A 19,169-nucleotide genomic window follows, 5' to 3' on the forward strand; every position below is an offset into this window, starting at 1 on the left:
CGTCTGCTTTTGGTCCACGCTGGAACTTCTTTTTAACCAACTGAAGTTTCTTCATTACAGTGCCAACTTGTGTCCCTGTATCAAAAATATGTTCTCAACGCCTTAGAGAAGAAAAAGAACAGAAACTGACATGAGACTGAATTTGAATAGAAAACAACATGAGAGAAATCAACAAACAGTACACAGTACGTTACCTTGAAGAGGAGAAACTAAACCATCTGGCAAAGTCTTGACAAAACCAGCACTGTGACCTTTAAAGCACTGGGGACATTTTAGAAAAATTGTCGTGTTCTCTGCCTTAACCAGTCAGACGAGAAGATTAAAATCAGTTTCATGTCTGTGCTGGATGCACAGACATGAAACTACCCATAATGTGGGTACGACAGGTAACAAGAGGATTTCCCTTCATGTCCCCCTGCTTCTTTTGAAAGAATATGAAGATAACATGCTTGATAAGTCGGCTCCAGGTCCAGCTGCCAACAAGTACGGGAAAGTTGGTTAGGATCTCCAAAACCCTTTCATCATCTCTTACTCAAAATTAAAATCATAGTCAAAGTTCAGAGAGGTCATGTCAGAGGGGAGGCCGAGGGTCTCAGGGGTGACTTCCAAAATCTGTGGTTCGTCCTCAATGGGCACTGTCTCCTCAGGCTGTGACCCAGAATCCTGAACTGTGACTTCAATCTGTGTTACTGCAGATGTTGGCTCGGGCTCGTCTGACACCAACTCAGGTTCAGATTCAGACCGACTCTGATGGAGCTGCTGCCGCCGAGTTTGGTATCTGGTTTGACGGACAGGACGAGGAGGGGGCTGTTGTTTCTTTTTTGGAGGGGTTGTTTTACCTCTGGTTCTGGGGCTCAGTTTGGGTTCAGGCTCTGACACGGCCTCTGGCAGGGATTGGGGCTGGTTTCCTTCTAGAACTAACTGGGGTTCATTTAGCAGAAGAGTTTGTGTTTCAGTTTGGGTTTGGGGAGGCTGTGTGGGTTGGGGGTGAGGATGGGGTTTCATTCCACAGATCAGGTCAAAGTTGCTGGACTCAATTTGTGAAAACAATTGGGACTGGACAAGCTTAGATTCCTGAACCCCCGGCTCTGTCTGAGTGTTGGACTGAACTGGCACAGCCAGGCTCCGTAGGGGTAGATCAGGTTGCAGATCTGGTTGTGATGGACCTGGCTCAGGTTTAGGAGCCAGGGAAGGCTGAGGTGCTTGGAATGATTCAGGTTGAGGTGCTAGCTGCAGCTGGGTTTGTGGACTTTGCAGTGGTATTGTTACAGGCTTGTTCTTTGGCTGAGCAACAGGTTGGGCTTGGGGTTCATTTTTGGCCAGGGATTGGGTATGAGGTTGGGCAAGAGTTTGGGTTTTTGGCCCCGACTGGGTCAGAGGCTGGGGTTTGGATTCTGAAGCCAGTGGTTGTTTTGGTGCTTGTGAACCTAGAAATGGACTTTTCTTGCCAACATCAAGTGCTGATTTGGCAAAGGATGAAGGCCTTGGCTGGCTGCTGCTGCTGTAGAAGATACCAAATAAGTCCTGTGCATTGGCGGCTGCCAGGTTTCTCTTGAGTTTCTCAGACCTCTGAGCCCCATCACCTGTGTTCATGAAAGGTGGGGGTTTAACAAATATGGTACAAGTTTGCTCACTTTCAGGGACACCAGGCGCCGCCACGTCAGACACAATTTTGATCATTTTCTCAGTTGGTGAAGCTAATGCAGGTTTAGCTTCAATTGGTGCAGGTCTAACCTCAGGTGGTGCAGGCCTAACCTCAGGTGGTGCAGGTCTAACCTCGAATGGTGCAGGTCTAACCTCAGGTGGTGCAGGTTGACCCAAAGTTAGTGCACCCAATGTTCCTGGCTTATCCTCCAATAATGCAGCCTGAGAGTTGGCAGCGCTGGTTATCTCCTCTGGGAGCGGTGCTGGGTGTGGCAGCTGAGGCTCTGGTGTGGTTGCAGTCTGTGGTCTCATGGAGAGGAAGGTGTTCAAAGGTGCAGGTTTCCCTGCCACTTCTGCTTTTCTCACGACCGCAGCAGGTGCCGGCAGGTTTGGGCGGATCTTTCCTTGGTTGGCACCATTGGACCAGGCCCAGGGGGGAGGGGTGGTGGGTTGGCCTGTCAGCTTCTCAGCAATCTCCTTAGCGACAGCCACAGATTTAGCAAACGAATCTTCTGCAGAGACAGGCGGTGCCTCGTCCTCCTTGATGAAGTCTGCAGCCACTCGCTCAGCCTCCTTTGCCAGCACGTTCTCCCTCTTCTTCCAGGTAAACTTTCCAAACGTTGGTGTGGTTGTTGTTGTTGTTGTTGTTGTTGTGGGTGCAGCAGGCGCAGGCGCTGGTTTGCTCATTTCAAGGCTCTGCTTCCGGAGCTTTGCCTTCATGGCAGGACTGGGTCCACAGAGGATTTTTGGGGGCTCGTAGGGCTTAGGTGGATTTTCCAGCTGCTTCTTGGCCTCCAGCTTCCCTGGCTCGGGCTTTCTCTCAGTTTTAGGTTTCTCCCCTTCCCTCTCCCTGTCATATTTGGATCTGGAGTCTGAACGTTTGCTGTGTTTATACTTGTCCCCTTCATCTCTGGAGCTATACTTAGAGCGGTTATCATATCGCTCATCTTCCCTGCGATAATGGTAGCGATCTTCTTCTCTGTTGTATTTATATCGGTCTTCCTCAACTCTCTTACTGTATTTGGACCTCTCCTCTCCCTCTCTGCTGTGCGTGTGTTTGTCATCCTTTTTGCTATATTTGTACTTGTCACCTTCATCCTTCTTGCTGTGTGAAGACCTCTCCTCTTCTTCTCTTTTGGCACCAATAAAATCTTCAACTTTCTTGCTTAGCTTGCGCTCTTCGTCCTCTTCCTCCTTAAACTTAGGCTGCTCGTCTTTCTGACCACTGTCATCCTCTTTATCATTCCTCTTCTCATTTTTCAGTTTGGATTTGTCCTCGCTCTCGTTGCTGTCCTTCTCATTGTCGGCGTGTTTGCGTTTCTTCCCACTTGTCTCCTTCGTCAGCCCTGCCTGCCGGTCCAGATTCCTTCTCTGTTCGTACAAAGGATTCTCATACATTTGTTTCTGGTGAAGGAGGCATTAAACAGAAACACATGAGACATTGATGAACATGTATGCAAAGAAACCACTGGCTACCAAACCAAGACCTCAGACTAACAGGTCCAATAGGTCCTGAACCTATCTGTTCCAAAGTTATAGCACTCTGGAGATACACGGCCTTCACTTAGCAGGTCTCTAGACTAGAGAAGGATCCTTACTGACCCAATGAGATCAAGAAGTGATCTCCAAGTCAAGAGGTATGTGGTCAGTTTGTTTTGTACATTTCACTAAAAGCATTAAATGTGTAAATCTGCTTTCTGGAACCACAAACAATGTGGAAACACGACCCTTTGACCTGAACCTTCTTAGAAAGGAGACAAACCTATGAACTTAGTTTACAGAAGCTCAATGTTACTTTCAGACTGAGGTCATGCTGAAACAAGGACGACATTGATGTCTCACCAGAATGTCTGCCCTCAACAACTCCATTAGCCAATAGCAACGCTGCAAGGCTCAAACATGTACAGCTTCCTGTGATGTGTTTGAGGGATTGAAGTACCTTATACTTCTCGTTGTGAGCGTGTGTGGTGACGTGTTCTTCGGCACAAATGGGATCACCGTAAAACTCTTTACACAGCAGGCAGAAGTACGCTCGCACCGGCAGCAGGAACTCCGCCCCTGCATCAACACACAGCGACGACACTTTAAATCCAAAGGTGAGGCTCAAATAAAGTGCCAATGTTGTTTACCTGATGGACTTCTGCATTCCCATACCTGTCATGACAGGAGAAGGTTAGAGAAGTGAACTGTTTCAAAAACACTGTAAAGGTTGATCTCAGTGCAAAGTGCTGGGACTACTCAACAATACTGCACAGGTGCTTGAAAGAGGATTGGTTGAGTAGTCAGAGCTCTTCTCTAGAGGCTAACATGTTTCAATTACAGTGGTCTCCTTTTGAAGACGAGCAATGCAAACACAATGAGTGGACTGAAAATGGAGATCTGGACAGGAAGCTCCTCTGCGGTACGATCTGAGACGCTTTCTCACTTGGTAAGCACTGTGTTCAGTAAGAGACAGACAAACTGGGGCAGAACTCCAGACTGAGCAGAGGACCTGGAAGCAGAAGATGGCTAACAACATTCAGTGGTTCGGTAACATCACTACAAATCGTCCTCATGGTGATGAAGAGGAGGCAGCAACAGAGCGTTACCTTTGGCGGGTTTGGTCAGCTTCTCTTCTGAAGGGAGACGCTTCACTGTTCTGTTGGGAGCAGAAGCCCAGGGTCGCTCGTACAGGTCCAGGGTCTGAGGAACACCAGAGACAAGCTGACATGGGAGGAAGAACAGGCAGCTCCACTCTAATATCAATGAAGAATCTGGGCCCGCCGAGAGAGAGAGACACACACACACACACACACACACACACACACACACACACACACACACACACACACACACACACACACACACACACACACACACACACACACACACACACACACACACACACACACACACCTTCTTGTGCAGTTTGCAGTGCAGGTGCATGAAATAATCAAACATGGATCCCGAGGTGACGTTACAGTTTTTGCACCAGTGGTTTCCAGCATCATAGTATTCAAAAGGTTCAGGGGGCGGGGCTTGTGAGGGCGTGGAGGGCTTGTTGAAAATTGCTCTGTGTGCCGACGACGCGCTCTGCTGAAAGAACAAAGATGTGAGAGGGTCAAGGTAACAATCACACTCACACAACACAACACAACACAACACAACACAGCACACACACACACACACGCACAGAAGCCTTTACTTTAGGCAAAGCGGGACGGCAAAAATCTGGAAGTGGACAAAAAGTCTTACCTTCATGGTTCCAGGCTGGGAGACTCAACGTATTAAAGTGAGGATCCAGATGTTGATACTTAAAGAACTCACAGTGACCAATTTGTCTCACAGGCTTCAATCTCACTGAATGTGTTTTCTTCCTATGTGACCTTTCAAATCTCAAGGTCACGTTGCCAAGGTTACTGATTCATGCCGGAGGCCGTCTCATCACACACACGTCTACATGTTAAAGTTTCTAAAGAGCTTTTCCCTCACACTTCCTGCTGCGTGAGCTCTGACCACGCCCCCCCGTTTAGAGGGAGACCCCATTGGAACGTAACCATGGTTACATGAAATGTCCACACTGGAAGGGTGGGCTAAAGGACAGAGGATGATGTGTGTGTCTGTGTGTCTGTGTGCAGTCACACACACACACACACACACACACACACATTAGGGGCGGAGCTGTTACAGGACGTTTGTGTCTGTGTGTGTGTTTGTTTGTTTGTTTCCTTCTCTCCTCGGAGCAAAGATGCACAAAGTGAAAACCAAACCCGTGTGAAGCCACACAGCTGAGCGCTGCCCGAGAGAGTGTGTGAGGGCACATTGACACACACACACACACACACCCCTACACACTTGCCCGGGATCAGACGTGTGGAGCAGCTGACCACCGAAGAGAACACACAGACAGAACTCTGTATCCATGACTACACTATCAGTTCATCTATGAAGCAAAGGCCTGATCAATCATACGAGCCTTTGGATCAACCACTGAATGTTAAAGTTTGTTCTCATTTAAAGGACTGAACCAATGGATTGATTATCACAACTGGAAATCCTGATCAATCAGATCGATCCTTTCATGACTTTACATTCACAATCAACAAATCATCTGATCCACTGAGACTCAGTCGAGTTTCTCTCTCTCTGTCATCATCAGTGCAGCGGTGCGACTGAGAGAGGAGCTCCGCCCACCTCCTTCTTAGCGCTACTATGGAGGCCAGCTGAGTTACCACGGTTACCTCTGGCTGTAGTTGACTGTACCTTTAACTTGCTGCTGCGGTCGGCCTGGTGTCCCTCAGGGCTCCGGTCCTGCTCTCGTCTCTTCTTCTCTGGTGGCAGCAGCTCCTGGTCCTCCTCAGACCTGCTGGCCTTCCGCGGTCTGTCGGACGGCATGAGGCCGAGGATCAGCGCCACCTTGTCGATCTCGCTGCGTTTCTTCTCGGCCACCTCGTGCTCCTTGCGGAGGTTTGAGATCTGAGCCATCACCTCCTCCTGCAGGCGGCTGATCTCCTGCAGCAGAGGGTCTTTGTGGCCGTCCTTCTCCCGTCGCTTCTTCCTCAGAAGTTCACCTAAAACACGCGGCAGGATCATGTGATGAAGCGCTGGGCGGTGTGTGGCGCTAAAGGAGATCAAAGTGTGGACTCACCTTGCTGCTTCCTCAGCCTCTCCAGCTCCTTCATCAGGTGCTCCTTCCTCTTCATCCGGACGTCTCGCTCCTGCCTCAGGCTCTCCCTCTCCTCAAGAACCTGAACTCAGCACAGACGCCATCATGAAGCAGGAAACAGCCCGATACATTTACAGGTCTGCCATCAAACACTCTACATGTTTAGGAACAAGCCCACACATAAGTCACCAAGGACGTCTCCTAGCAACCATCCCTGTCTGGTGTCCCACGGCGACACCAGAGCAGATTCTTATCATTTTCCAAAACCTTTGGACATTGAATCATTCTCAAACACACAGTGGGCGGAGCTTGAGTGGACCTTTTGTTTCTGGTTCTCCCTGTTCTGCTCCTCAGAGATCCTCCTCTCGCCCACTCGCCCGCTCGTCTTCTCCTCGTCCTGAGTGGAGCTCTTCAGTGGATCTGTGAACAGAAGCCCAAACAGTGAGACACAGAGCCCTGAGTCCCGCTGAGGCCTGGAGCTCCTGCTGTTTCCAATCAGCTGCATTGATCAGACCCACCTTTGTCTGGGGTGGGATTGTTGTAATGTTGCTTGTAGACCAGCGGGGGGGGGAACTCCTCTGGGCCGGGGGGAGGGATGGCCATGCTGGGCGGCGGGTACATGGGGGGCCACTGCTGGTGCATGTAGGGCAGGAAGTTCCCATACTGGCTGTACCCTGGTGGGGGGTAGTTAGGGGGCATGATGCTGTGGATCTGGGGGGAGGGGAAGGAGGCCATGGGGATGCTGGGGGGGGGCAGGGGGGCTTTAGGGTCTGGGTTTGGTTGTGGAGGCTTCTTATGCGGCGCTGGTGCAGCAGCACCGCTCTTCTCTGGCTTGGGGTCCTTGGTGCTGCGGGGTCTGGGGGGGGGCAGGCTCCTGGTGGGTCTGTCCTGGCTGCTCCAGCTGCCCCCCCGGCTGCAGCTCCTGGAGCTGCTGCTGCTGGAGCCGGAGCTGCGGCTCCGCCTCCCTTGCTTCCCGCTCTCCCGGCTGTGGGCGGAGCTCCCTGAGGAGTAACGCCTGCGGCGAGTGGGCGTCTTCGGAGGCGGCTTTGTGCCATGGAGGCGCTCCTTGGTTCTGGCAGCCATCTTGCCGATCTCAGCCACGCCCAGGTCCAAGCCGATGGTCTTCAGCAGGTCCTGGATCTTATCGTATTCCTCCAGCGCCTGGCGTTCGCTCTCCTCCAGCGGCTCCATCCCCGGCGGAATGGCCGGGTTCAACACTTTGACCTTGATGTTCTGGTCCTGGTCCACAGTAGGCCTGCTCTGATACCTGGGGTCTAGCTCGCCCATGGTGGAGGAGGCTGGGAGGTGCGAGGCCCCTGGGGGGAGGCCGTACGCTGGACCCTTGGCGCTGCTTTGTGGCGAGAAATCCCCGTACAGCGCCTCCTCTGTCAGGTCTCCGTACAGCTCAGACAGGCCCTGGTGCCGGACGGGCTCAGACGGTTGAGGTCTGGGCTCTTCTGAGTCTCCGTAGAGAAACTTCTCCTCGTCCTCGATGTCGTCTGCAGGTTTCTCTAGTGCCTTGGCGCCCGACCCGCTCAGCAGGTTGAGGATCTCCTTGATTTCGGCGTCCAGGCCGGCCCGCTGAGCCATCTGAGGGTCGGACCTCAGCTCAGACAGGATGGAGGCCATGGCGTGAGGCTCCATGCCTTTGACGGCCTGCAGCAGCCGGTCTGCCACCCGGGACATGTGGGGGCCCTCCAGTCCCCGGGGAGAGTCCACGCCCTGAAACACAAGCAAAACATCTGGAATCACCAAAACAATCTCTAACTTGAACACATCAGATCAGAGAGCAGTTAGAGGCCGACCATCAGTGTGGGCGAGTCCTCAGAGTCGTTGCGTTTCTTCAGGATGGACTTTGTTGGCTGACTCATCAGCTCCTCCAGCTCCTTCCTCCTCCTCGCCTTCTCCAGCTCTTTGAACGGCTTGTTCTTCTCCTCAGCGTCGCTGCGGCTGCAGGATCCCGACCTGCTGCTGCGGCTGCGGCTTCTCTGCCGGCTCTTGCTGCGTCCGCGACTCGCTGCTCGGCTGTAACTCCGCCCCCTGCTTCGTCCGCGGCTCCGCCCTCTTGACCTGGACCTGGATCTGGACTTGGATCTGGATCTGGACTTGCGGACGCGACTTTTGCTCCGCCCTCTGCTCTTGGCCCGGCTCCGGTCAGGACTCCGTTCGTGACTCCGACTGCGTGCCCGGCTCTTGCTCCTCCCCCGGCTCTTGCTCCTCCCCCGGCTCCGGTCGGGGCTGCGATCTCGGCTGCGAGGTCGGCTCCGCCCCCTGCTACGGCTCCTCTTGTATTCGTAGTCCCTGAACACAAAATCTCATCAAGCACCACAACAGACCTGAAGCTGAAGGAGGAACTCTGAATGTCACTTTGTGTCAAGAGTCCAGCAATAATCACAAGAAATCAATTCATCAAACATCTGCACTCCTTCAGTGGGCGGAGTCACACACACACACACACACACACACACACACAGGTACCTGTCATGGTGCCGTGAGGAGCCGGAGCTCGTCTGTCCCGTCAGCTCGTTGCCCACGGTGATGACCAGGTTGTGGTCCAGGGGAACGGCACCGCGCTGAGAGGGAGAACTCTGTAACACAGAGCAAGCAGAGTGATCTACTGAGACTGAGACGCTCTATCCCCTGAACGCTCTATAACACTCTGAGACTGAGACGCTCTGTGGTGTGAACGCTCTGTGACTGAGCCGCTCTGATGTGAACGCTCTGTGACTGAGCCGCTCTGGTGTGAACGCTCTGTGACTGAGCCGCTCTGGTGTGAACGCTCTGTGACTGAGCCGCAGGTCGCTCTTCTTCGTTCTGGTCCTTCACATCTTAGCTCAGTTCTCATTTGACAAACAGGAAACTCATGCAGAATCCCTTTCTTATTGTTTTGAATCACAGAATTGTTCGCCTCGTTCATTTCAAACAACAAGCAGAGCTGTCAGTCAAGGCTTCAGTTCACAGATGTGAACGCCGGTAGTCACTCAGGTGGGATGTAACGGGTTAAGTGTTCGGTTGCGGTCTAATCGATAGTAAACAGTCAGACATGGAGCTCGTGTGGTTCGGGGCCGAGGTGAGCTCTCCCCCCCCCCCCCCCCCCCCTCGTCAGTGGGACACTCCGCGGAGTGTCACACTGACGTCAGCCGGCACCGCTGCGGGTCGAACCGGGCCGCCTGCTCGGTTCTCCCGGTCCCCCCGCAGTTTCCGCCTTTGTCCCCGGACTCACCGCACTCTGCGGAGCTCCGTGCCAGTACTCGGCTCCTCGGTGGCTCCCGGAGCCGGGGGAAGGGTACCTCCTGCGCGGCGGGGAGCGGCGGTAGGGCTCCGAGGCTCCGTGGCCGTCGTAGTAAGGAGGCCTGGAGCGGGTCCGCTCGTCCCGGTAGCCCGCAGCGGGGTACGGCCTAGCAGGCGGCGGACCCCGGCCTTCGAAAGGCGGCGGATAGTCTCTGGATGGAGGCCGACCCCGGAACATTTCCTCCGACAGAGAGTCTGTCTTCCCGCGGCCAACCAGTTGGTAGCTCCAGTGTGTTTGTCTCTACACACAGACTGAGAGGCAAACACGGAGCTTTAACTTCATTTATCTGTTTGGACACAACTTGAACCACAAAACATCGTCAGGTCGTGGATGAACACAAACTGATATTCTTCTTCTATGGTGAGCACAGAGAGCACAGTGACTGAGTGTGCTGCTGCTGCTGCCACCTACAGGAGCATGAGGAGCATTACCATAGCAACAACAAGAAGACATCATCGTCATAACATCAGGACCCAAAAGTATTCATTCAGTGTTTAACTTAACTAGTTCATGGGTTCATTTATGTTTGAATTCAAGAGTGAATCTATACTCATTTTAAATCATCAAGGACCCTGTGCACATGTAATCAAAGACACAATAATGTTTCTAGTGGAGGACTGAATGCTTTATTGAACACAGCTAAATCATGAGCTTCATGTGAGAGCACAACACGCTTGTTGTCTAGCAGAAGAACGCAGATGTGAAAAGGTTTGAGCCTCATTACAGAATGACACAGTTCTATGATTGAACCAGGAGCTGTGAGCTTTTATTGTGTATAACTTAAAATAAACAGTATTATCTCAAAGGTGACTTTTTTTTAATAACCTGCCTTCATCATTTAAACACTTCATGAATACAGATTTAAATGAAGCAGCCCTTCACCACGTTTGTTTGACTTTATGGAACATTTATTGAATCACAGCAGTAAAACAAAGGAACACATCTGTGACACAGACCGGGCTCCTTATGAAAGGAAAGCAGTCCAACTCTGGACAGAGGTTAAGGTTTCTTATCCTACCTGCTGAGTCCTGGAAGCTCTGTCGCTGTTTGAACCTATAGAGCAAAAACTCACCCAGATGACGGCAAAGAACCACAGCAGAGCAACAAACAAACTTACAACGGCAAAGAACAAAGTAAAAAATTATAAACATAATTAACAAATAAATGTGCATCATCTCCTTATCTACTAAATTAAAGTGGCATCACAATTCAACATTATTGGATTATTTGTGAGTTTCTGCATAATGAATTGTTAATTTAAACATTCTTTACCATATAAAACAAATCTGAAAATCCCTAAAGATAAGACATACATCTAACTTACCTAAGATCACGTCTCTCTCTCTCTGTTGTTTACTTGACTCCACTGTCTAAGCTGAAACTGGCAGTAAATAATGAACCATTTCCTTTGTTTTGGATAAAGCTGCAGTTCACTTGTTTATCTTCACGGATGCTTTGGCTCCCTCTAGTGGTACACAGGGACGGTGCATGATGTGTCTCGACGCTGATTCCACGCAGTTTGCAAAATATCCACTCATAATTACGTCACTAGGGCCCAATTCATTTAAAAACAATTTGTCATCATCGTCAATGCACTCCACAGCTGATCAACCAATTCAAATAAATAAAATATTACATTTTATCCAAATTCTGTATTATGAAATTAGAAATGTTCCACCAGGCTTGTTAAGGAATTAAAGTCCACAAGACACAGAGACAGAGTGTGGGAAGTTTATTGGTTTAAAACAGAAACAGATTTCCCATGAACGATAGCTGACAGGAAGTAAGGTGAGCGAGTGTGTGAAGAAGCCTTATGAAGTCATAATACAGAAGAATCTAGATACCAGGAATAAGAGAACATTCAACAAAACCCTTTTTTAATGTTCAACCGTGTAAACTCATCTCAAAGGCCTTGTTCAACTCCATCTCCCACTTCTCCAGGAAATCCTGCAGGTTCAGATTAAAGATGTCGATGCCTTTGGACGACAGATGGACGCCGTCGGCCCGGTACAGGCCTGTGTTCGGGCCGCAGCGGATGTTGTCGTGGCTCAGCGAGACGCCGCCCAGCTCTATGACGATGTTGTGGATTCTGCGGTTGACCGTGGTGCGAACCAGCTCCACCTCTTGACAGTCAGCTGAGTGACGCCACGACCTGCGGGGGAGGATGTTGGACCAGACGAGGAGGCACTGAGGGAAAATGCTCCTCATGGAGGTCAGGTCCTTCTTGACTGAGGCCAGCAGGTCGGTGGGTGTGTCTGTGTTCAGGTCGTTGCCGCCCAGGTGCATGATTAGGACGTCGGGGTTGGGCCAGGTGACCTTCAGCTGGTGAAGCTGGGGCAGCAGCTGAGGCCAGGTCATGCCCTGAGTGCCCTTCCACCAGATAGCCACCTTGTTGGGGTCCATGCCCAGCTGCATACCTACCTCAGGAGATGAGACTCGAGACTCCGCCCAGTACACCAGCGAGTGACCGCATATCCAAACGTTCTTCTTCTCCCTGCTGATCGGCTTCGCTGAAAAGTAAGACAGAAGTTATTTAAGTGAAGTCGGAGAGCTACACGGACCTTGAACCATCTCTATAAACGACCACGGAAACTATTTACTATACATCTGCTCCACATGCATCAGGCGTGTGAGGCTACAGAACCCTTTGAAGAGCTTCACACAGATGTGAAAGCCGTCTGTAGCTGATCACAGGCTGTGCCAACACAATGTGAGTTTAACTGCAGCAATGAATAAAGACCAGGAACGTTCTGGTAACAAACAGAGATCTGTACAGCTTGAGGTATAAAGACGCCCGGAACACTTTAGACTGTTTTCACCTGCTCACAGCGTCACATCATTGCTTAATGCTTCTGCTGCCATTAATGATCAGTTTGCATGCAGACTCCTCGCTCAGGTGACAGATCCACACGAGGAGCAGGTCCACTCACTCACTTTGTCACAACAACCAGCCTGGGATTTGTCCCTCCTCTGACACTTGATCTATCCTCCAGGTAAAAAGGGTCTATTCTGAAGGATCTACCTGGATGATTACGTATACATAAGTGACCTGATGAACTCAAGAGGGCAAAATGATCACCTACCTTCACCTTTAAGAGCATAATCCCACAGAACAAAGACAAGTTCTCCTCAAATACTGGAACATCAAGGGTTAAACAGATTTATGCTGCGCGTCTAAACATCTAGCTGAGAAGACTTGAGATCCTTTCATTTGATCCAGTAGCTTAATGATATGAACAATATAATAACATAAAGATCAAGTCATTCATAATATTGTTATTGTATAAACTTATTCTTCGGTCTCCACAAATGTCTATCTAATCATTCATGTCATGTAATGAGTCAGTGAGATGGACATTTAAAGATCAGATCCAATCACCAGGATCAAAACATCAGAAAAACCCAAACTAACTGATGACAGGAAGCAGAAACATCAAACCCATCTAGCAGTACCAACAGGTTCATAACATCTTGTCTATATATTCATATAAAGTAAGAACCTCTACAGAGTTTGGGCCATGTTGTAGAGATCAAATCCCCTCAACTCAGAGGAGTCCAGATGTCAGTGAAGTGTATCTGCGGCCCTGGTGACCTCAGTGCGACCCCTCTGCTCTCTGACTAGCATCAGCAGAGGAACGCCACACTGACCTGCACCACTCCTTCAAGATAACAACATTAGAACACTGAGAACGCTCCACCTTCACATGGAGCTGAAAGTATGTAGAAGTAATAAATATGGTGTAACTTAGCCTTGTCCAATGGGAGCACAGCTCATGGCGGGCGGGACACTAAAGCAGAAAGACGACGTCCAAGAAATGTGCGGTGCGGTGGATTACGAGCTGGAGGAGTGGAGGCGCCGCAGAGACACGAGGAGTCTGAGCGCTCCACATAAAGTCATGTTGAGGGAAACGTTAGCTAGGTCAGTGCTAGCTAGCTAGCATGGCGAGGCGGCGGACAGGAAACACAAACAGATGAGAGGATGATTATTAATGCTGCTCCATGTTTACTTCTCATCTAACACTAAACTGATTCACTAGCATTTGTCTACATTTTGTACAAGTTATCTGATGATGCTGTCTGAGTTTAAGCTAGGAGGTCACTTTGGACCTCAGCAGCACCGGTCCCAGGTACATTTAGGACTGGACCTCTCTCTTCCCTAGCTCCTCCTGGAAAGTGAAGAAACAAACGTGGTTACCTGATCTGGGACCTGACTGCTTCTCATCCAGAGGAGATTGATTGTCTACATGTACAGCACTACTGTGCCGTAGTCTTCTGGGTCTTCTGTTAAGTGGGTCTTTCTGGTCCGCTGAAGAACAGCGCTACAGGTCACTCAAACACTCACAGCAACGGGTCACAGAAAAGCCCTGTTCATGTTACAGATACTCTACAACTAAACATCTAGCACTAAGTCTCCATAGCTAAACAGAAGGTACCAGGACCAGAAGAAGACAAAGACACGGCTTTCATCAACATGGCTTACATGGTATGAACTAAATCAAACATTCTGAATCTAATCAAGTGTTTTAGTAGACAGAGAAATCCAATCAGGGTCCTGCGACAGACCCGTGACCCTCCGGCACCAGGACAGTCTGTTAGCTCCACCTCATGGTCCCACTTTGGTCTCTGCTGAGCTCCTGTCATCATTTACTCCATAACCCTGTACCTCCACACAGCCCTGACTAAGACACGTCCTGACCTACTTTAAGCCATGTCTGTGAAAGCCGGTTTGACTTAGTCCTGCCTAACATCTCCTCTAAGGCAGGATGAGGTATTATTAGCACAGAGTAACCACAAGCTAACTGGTCAACGTGAAAGAGCTGCTAGCCAACAATAAGTAGGAATGAGTAGTACAGACGTAGTACTACATACTTAGTGCTACCTTCAGTACCAACATGGTGGTCTGTGGCGTCTGAAGTGTATCCAGGTCTTCCTCCTACAGCGGCTCCTGGACGGCTGAATCGGAGTTCTGTTGGGATCTGATGGAAGCTTGGATGAGATCTGTTCTCTTGGCGTTGAGCTAAGACCTGAGTGTGCTTCCCAGGAGGAGTAGACCCCCCCTGTGTCCGTGTCCATGCCTCCTTGTTGTTGGGACGCTGGCAGGGACTGGTGTTGGTCTCGGGGGGGGGGGGGGGGGGGTTTACTAACACTAACTTACTAACAAATGTGCTGCAAGTGTCCATGACAACAGCACAACCAAAGCCGTGGCTTGGCTTCAGACTGTGATGTGTATCTACAGACACCGTGTGTACTATGGAGCACGTCACGGTTGCCGTTTTGGTTCATTTGTGATGTCAAAGCAATCAAGATAGAGGAACCAGGACCTCCGACTACTGTGACCCAACGGTGAGGCTGTGTTCAAAGGTTCTCTGATCTCGTTTGCATGACATCACAGCGTGAGGTGCGACCCGGCGGCCCTGCTTCCACATGTGAAGGAGATGAACCTAATGAGATGTTAGGTAAGAGAAGGTAGAAGCTGGATTTCCCTGGACAACAGACTGGAGGGAATCTCAATCACGCTCATCCCCTCAGTGGATGATTGAAACATACAGATTAGTCAGATGTTACTTTGTGGAGTAAAGACTGCAGCTAGCTTCTGTTGTTACCTTTGGCCGAGGCTACATCTGAGGAACGTGGGACGAAGGACAACTGAAACACAACGGTACATTTAAAGCCTAAGGCGTAACGCAATCTCATCATGGTTCAAACTACAGATGAGTACGCTGGAGTGAGATCTAACAACACTTCTTTGACCTTATTGACCTCAGACCTCCAGGAGCATGTATGAAGCTCACAGAGGAGCTTCTGAAGCTGGATCAGACTCCCTGTCTACTCACAAGCAAAACAAGCTGAATGAAAACACACGCAGCTTTACAATGGAAACACTCGCGCCCCAACAATGTGACTTTCCTCTGTGCTGGCCTGGCACGTCCATCAATCAACACTGTGTCTGATACCTGGGGAGACCTCAGCCACACCCTTCTTCTCAGCTTGTCTCTTTCGGGCTTGGATCTCCATGTACTGTTCCCTGATCTCCATGATGCGCAGGTTATACTGGTCCAACTGCACACACACACACACACACACACACACACACACACACAGACACAAACACACACACACACAGTTAAATTAGTGCTGGTGTTGATTTTAAAGGTACGTTTATATCTGGATTGATCTTCATGAGGAACATCTCACCTTCAGCCTGGCCTTCATGTCCTCCTCCGTCTCTGCTGGCTGCAGACTGGAGCCTGAGTGCTCTGAGGGGAGATTAAACTGGACCGATTTGACGGCTTTGGCGCTGACCGCTGGCGTCCCGGGTGTTCCTGTGAGCGGGACACTGGGTATGGGCGGCGACAGACCGGAGGAGGTGGAGCTAGAGGGCGGGGCCGCTGAGGCTTGACCCAGGAAAGGAGGAACTGAGACGAACGGAGGCTGTCCAGCTGGATACCGTGGTGGTGGTCCAGGAGGAGGTCCCGGAGGGAGTTTTGGAGAAAGATGCTCTGATGGAGGAACATGAGGAGGTCCAAATCTCTGGAGTGGATCATCAACCACAGGAGCAGATGGGTTGACCCTGCCGGAGGACGGGGAGCTCTGCTGGTTGGTGACTCCGGTGTGCCAAGTGTTTGGTGGAGGTGGATACTGGGCCGAGGGAGGGAAGGGAGCAGGTTTGGCAGAGGCCAGGCCTGCAGGTGTCCCCCCTATGGTTTTGGTAAGACTTTGCATCTCCTGAGCTTTCTTTAGTACCTGCAGCTCCTGCTTATCCAGGAATCCTTCGTACTCTGAGACGGCTGTACATCTGCCGAGCGGCTCCCGACCGGAGGACCTGGCAGGAGACGGGGAATGAGAATGAGAATGGGTACGATTTGACTCTACAGACCCGGTTCTGCTGCCGTGCTGTTCCCCATGGGACGTGTCTCTTTCTGAAGACGAAGACCTCTGGGAGTAGAGTTTCTCCTGGGCCCGGCTGGCCAGTTTGGAAACCTCCCCGGTGCTCAGCTTCATGCCGATTGTGCGGAGAAGACTCTGGATCTTGTTATAGGGTTCCGATTGGCTCTCGCTGTCCTCACTTGTTCTGTCCATAGAGGAGCGTTTGGGGCTGGATTCTTTCTTCTGGCAGCTGCTGGAATGCTCCTGAGCCAATCCAACAATCAGAGAGAATCCTTTGCCTTCACGAACCGCTCGCTCATGAGGCAGGAGGTCATCCTGGTCTGCTGACTTCTTTTCAGCGTCCACCTTTTTGTTAAGCATGGCGAGGAAACGGTCAAGTGGCGGCTTCTCGGCTGGAGGCGACTCACGAGGCGCGGAAGTCTTTGGTTTTGGAGAGGGGCTTCTGGGAGGAGGCTCAGAGGGAGAGGGAGGTCTGAACACTGGTTTGCTGTACGTAGGCTGCTTAGACGATGCGGCGGCAGAAGCTTGGCTGGACTGAGCAGCAGCCGAGGCGTCACAGGGTTCATCAGGAGGACTGGGTTTGGTCGGGCGGTACGGATCGTCGCCAGGCCGGTCCGGGTACGTCGGGTCGTAATAGCGATCTTCATAGGGCTCGTCATAAACTTCATACCGATCTGTGTAGCGCTGAGCGGTGGACTGAGAGGCACCGTAGGAAGGTTCGGCGTACACACGGCTCTCATACGGGACGTCGCTGTAAGCACGATCAGCATAGGGGCGGCCGTATGCGTCAACATAGCGATCAGCGTAGGGGTCCCCATAGCGGCGGTCCTGGTAAGGGTCCCTGTACGGCCGGTCGTAGTAGGGGTCATCGTAGGGTGGAATGCGTTCAAGGGAAGGGGAGCGGTAGTGGTACTCAGACGCCTCCGGCCGCTTCTTTAAGATGGAGCGTACTGGTTTGTACTCCTTGAGTGGGACGGCGATGCGGCCGTGGTCGTAGTCGATGCAGGTTCTCTGTCCCGGGTCCAGTCCTCTGGGGTCCAGGTCCACCAGAGACTTTTTGTAGGCGATCATCTCGTTCAGCTCCTCCAGCTCCCTCTTCTTCCGGGCAAGCTCGTCATCCATACCTGCTCGGCGTGGAGGAAGAGGGCTGGACTCTCTTCTCCTCTTGTGACCATCATCCAAATCCAGGCTCCTTTTGCTCCTCTTCCTGCCAGTTCTGTCCTTACTCCTCTCTCTGCTCCTGCTGCGGCTCCTGCTCCGACTGCGACTACAGCTGCGGCGAGACGTCCTCTCTGGGCTCTGGCTTCTCTTGTGCTTTCTGACTTTACGGTTGCGATCTCTGCTGGTGCTGCGTCTCCTGTAGCGTCCAAACTGGTCTCTCTCCGGACTCCTGCCCCCGGCTCGGCCCCGGCTCCTGCTCGGGCTCCTGCTCCGACTCCTGCTGCGCCTATATTTGTGCTGACCAGGAGTCGGCTTCGTGTCCTGAGCTCTGAGATTCTTCACCACTGCCTTCAGCCTGTCTGCCTCTGGTTTACTCCTGAAAAAGGTTGGAGATGTTAAAGAAGTTTGTATCCCATCAACACATCTGCATCCCAGATAAACACCAACATGAAGGATGCTAAAGTGATCAGCCTGAAGGAAGGAGTGGTTTCATCTCCCTTAGTTCCATGCAAAATGCAGGGTGACGTCACTGGATCAGTCTTAACTCACTCTGTGTCCTCGGAGGCCTTGGTCAGCTTGATGGTCATCTACAGAGAGGACAGAGGGGAAGAGGACCTGTGGTGTGAGTCAGCATGTTTAATATGAGGCCTCATGGAAGTACTCAGCTGCAGAACAGCACAGATGAAGACTCGGTCCTTCTCACCTTTCCTTTGCTCGCCCCGACTCTGCACAGTTTGCGTGCGGGCAGGAAGACTCTCTCAGTGTAGCGTTTGATCCTGATGGCCTGGCTCCCGCCCTCTGCTGTTTCATGCTGAGACAGATTAAACACCTACGATTCAAACTCACACTCTGTCAGGACGGAATGGCTTTACTATGTCACAGGCACGGATTATCAGAGGAGAAGAGAGAGAGCCAGACTCACCGGGACCACGCTGAACTCCACCTTCTCGTTCAGCTCCAGTTTCTTCTTCTCGATCACCTCGGACATGTGGAAGAACAGCTGAGGGTTCTGGGTGCACTTGATGAGCCCGGAGTCGTCGGAGAACTCGATCACGATGCCCTGCGGAGACAAAAGCCTCGTCACAAAACAACACATCCCACCCACACACACCTGACAGGAAGTCCCCTCTCATCTACGCGTACGCACGTTTCTGCGCTGCTCTGTGGACTCTTCAAAGGAGTCGGGGAGGATCTCCACGTACGTCGCTCGCTCCCCTTTGGTCTCCTGATGGGTGGCGATGTTGAACCGCACCTTCACAGATCACACAGAGGTCAGTGATGAGGCTTTACAATGACATCACTGTGCATCCACTAGAATCCAGCCTCCTGTCTGTGACCTCTGACCTTGTCTCCATCCAGCATGGTGGCTGAGGTCAGCAGGTCATCTGCACCGAAGGAAAGCTGCTTTTGCTGACCGTCTGCCGTCATCACCAGCAGGCCCACCTCCACTCCTCCGGGCTTGGCTCCGCCGCCGCTCAGCTGGGCCTCCGTCTGCTGCTCCTCCTCCTCCTCCTCCTCCTCCTCGTTGGCCTTCTTTCC

At 51.4% G+C, this 19,169-nt stretch overlaps 2 protein-coding genes across 5 annotated transcripts in view; both read right to left on the reverse strand.

Annotated features, from left to right (window-relative positions):
• Positions 1-22: 22 nt before the first annotated feature.
• Positions 23-9,945, reverse strand: znf318 (zinc finger protein 318). 4 transcript variants are annotated; one of them, XR_012964797.1, is made up of 12 exons: positions 9,513-9,945; positions 8,768-8,877; positions 8,095-8,590; positions 6,808-8,011; positions 6,609-6,709; positions 6,272-6,371; positions 5,887-6,194; positions 4,540-4,719; positions 4,233-4,326; positions 3,584-3,702; positions 195-3,048; positions 23-101 (listed from the first exon to the last, which is right to left on the reverse strand). XR_012964797.1 is itself a non-coding variant. In XM_076162685.1 (11 exons), the coding sequence occupies exons 1-11, from the start codon at positions 9,756-9,758 to the stop codon at positions 529-531; spliced, it is 5,475 nt and encodes a 1,824-aa protein (XP_076018800.1). In that variant the 5' UTR covers positions 9,759-9,945; the 3' UTR covers positions 23-528. The 4 variants fall into 4 exon arrangements, 3 of the variants coding, with proteins under 3 accessions (XP_076018800.1, XP_076018799.1, XP_076018801.1); XM_076162685.1 differs by having other exon boundaries at positions 23-3,048; positions 4,540-4,716; XM_076162684.1 differs by having other exon boundaries at positions 23-3,048.
• Positions 9,946-11,298: 1,353 nt separating this feature from the next.
• LOC143010392 (uncharacterized) overlaps positions 11,299-19,169 on the reverse strand; it is a 16,614-nt gene continuing 8,743 nt past the window's right edge. Inside the window, exons 15-22 of the mRNA XM_076162683.1 lie at positions 18,975-19,169; positions 18,778-18,882; positions 18,553-18,690; positions 18,334-18,441; positions 18,180-18,217; positions 15,777-18,006; positions 15,536-15,641; positions 11,299-12,091 (exon numbers count right to left, since the gene is read on the reverse strand). The exon at positions 18,975-19,169 is cut by the window's right edge and continues 45 nt beyond it. Of these exons, the coding sequence (XP_076018798.1) occupies positions 11,466-12,091; positions 15,536-15,641; positions 15,777-18,006; positions 18,180-18,217; positions 18,334-18,441; positions 18,553-18,690; positions 18,778-18,882; positions 18,975-19,169 (3,546 nt within the window). The 3' untranslated portion in view covers positions 11,299-11,465. The remainder of the gene's footprint in view (positions 12,092-15,535; positions 15,642-15,776; positions 18,007-18,179; positions 18,218-18,333; positions 18,442-18,552; positions 18,691-18,777; positions 18,883-18,974) is intronic.

Source organism: Genypterus blacodes, unplaced genomic scaffold, assembly GCF_046128005.1.
Source record: "Genypterus blacodes isolate CSIRO-AG114 ecotype Tasmania unplaced genomic scaffold, CSIRO-AGI_Gbla_v1 ptg000127l_1, whole genome shotgun sequence".
Lineage (NCBI taxonomy): Eukaryota > Metazoa > Chordata > Actinopteri > Ophidiiformes > Ophidiidae > Genypterus > Genypterus blacodes.

Excerpts from the sequence above, each read along its gene's own strand:
- znf318 (XM_076162684.1), bottom strand. The coding sequence starts at position 9,758 with ATGTTCCGGGGTCGGCCTCCATCCAGAGACTATCCGCCGCCTTTCGAA. Across the intron at positions 6,372-6,608 it reads GGGAGAACCAGAAACAAAAG|GTTCTTGAGGAGAGGGAGAG; the intron begins GTCCACTCAAGC and ends TGCTGAGTTCAG. Across the intron at positions 6,195-6,271 it reads GAGGCTGAGGAAGCAGCAAG|GTGAACTTCTGAGGAAGAAG; the intron begins GTGAGTCCACAC and ends CGCGTGTTTTAG.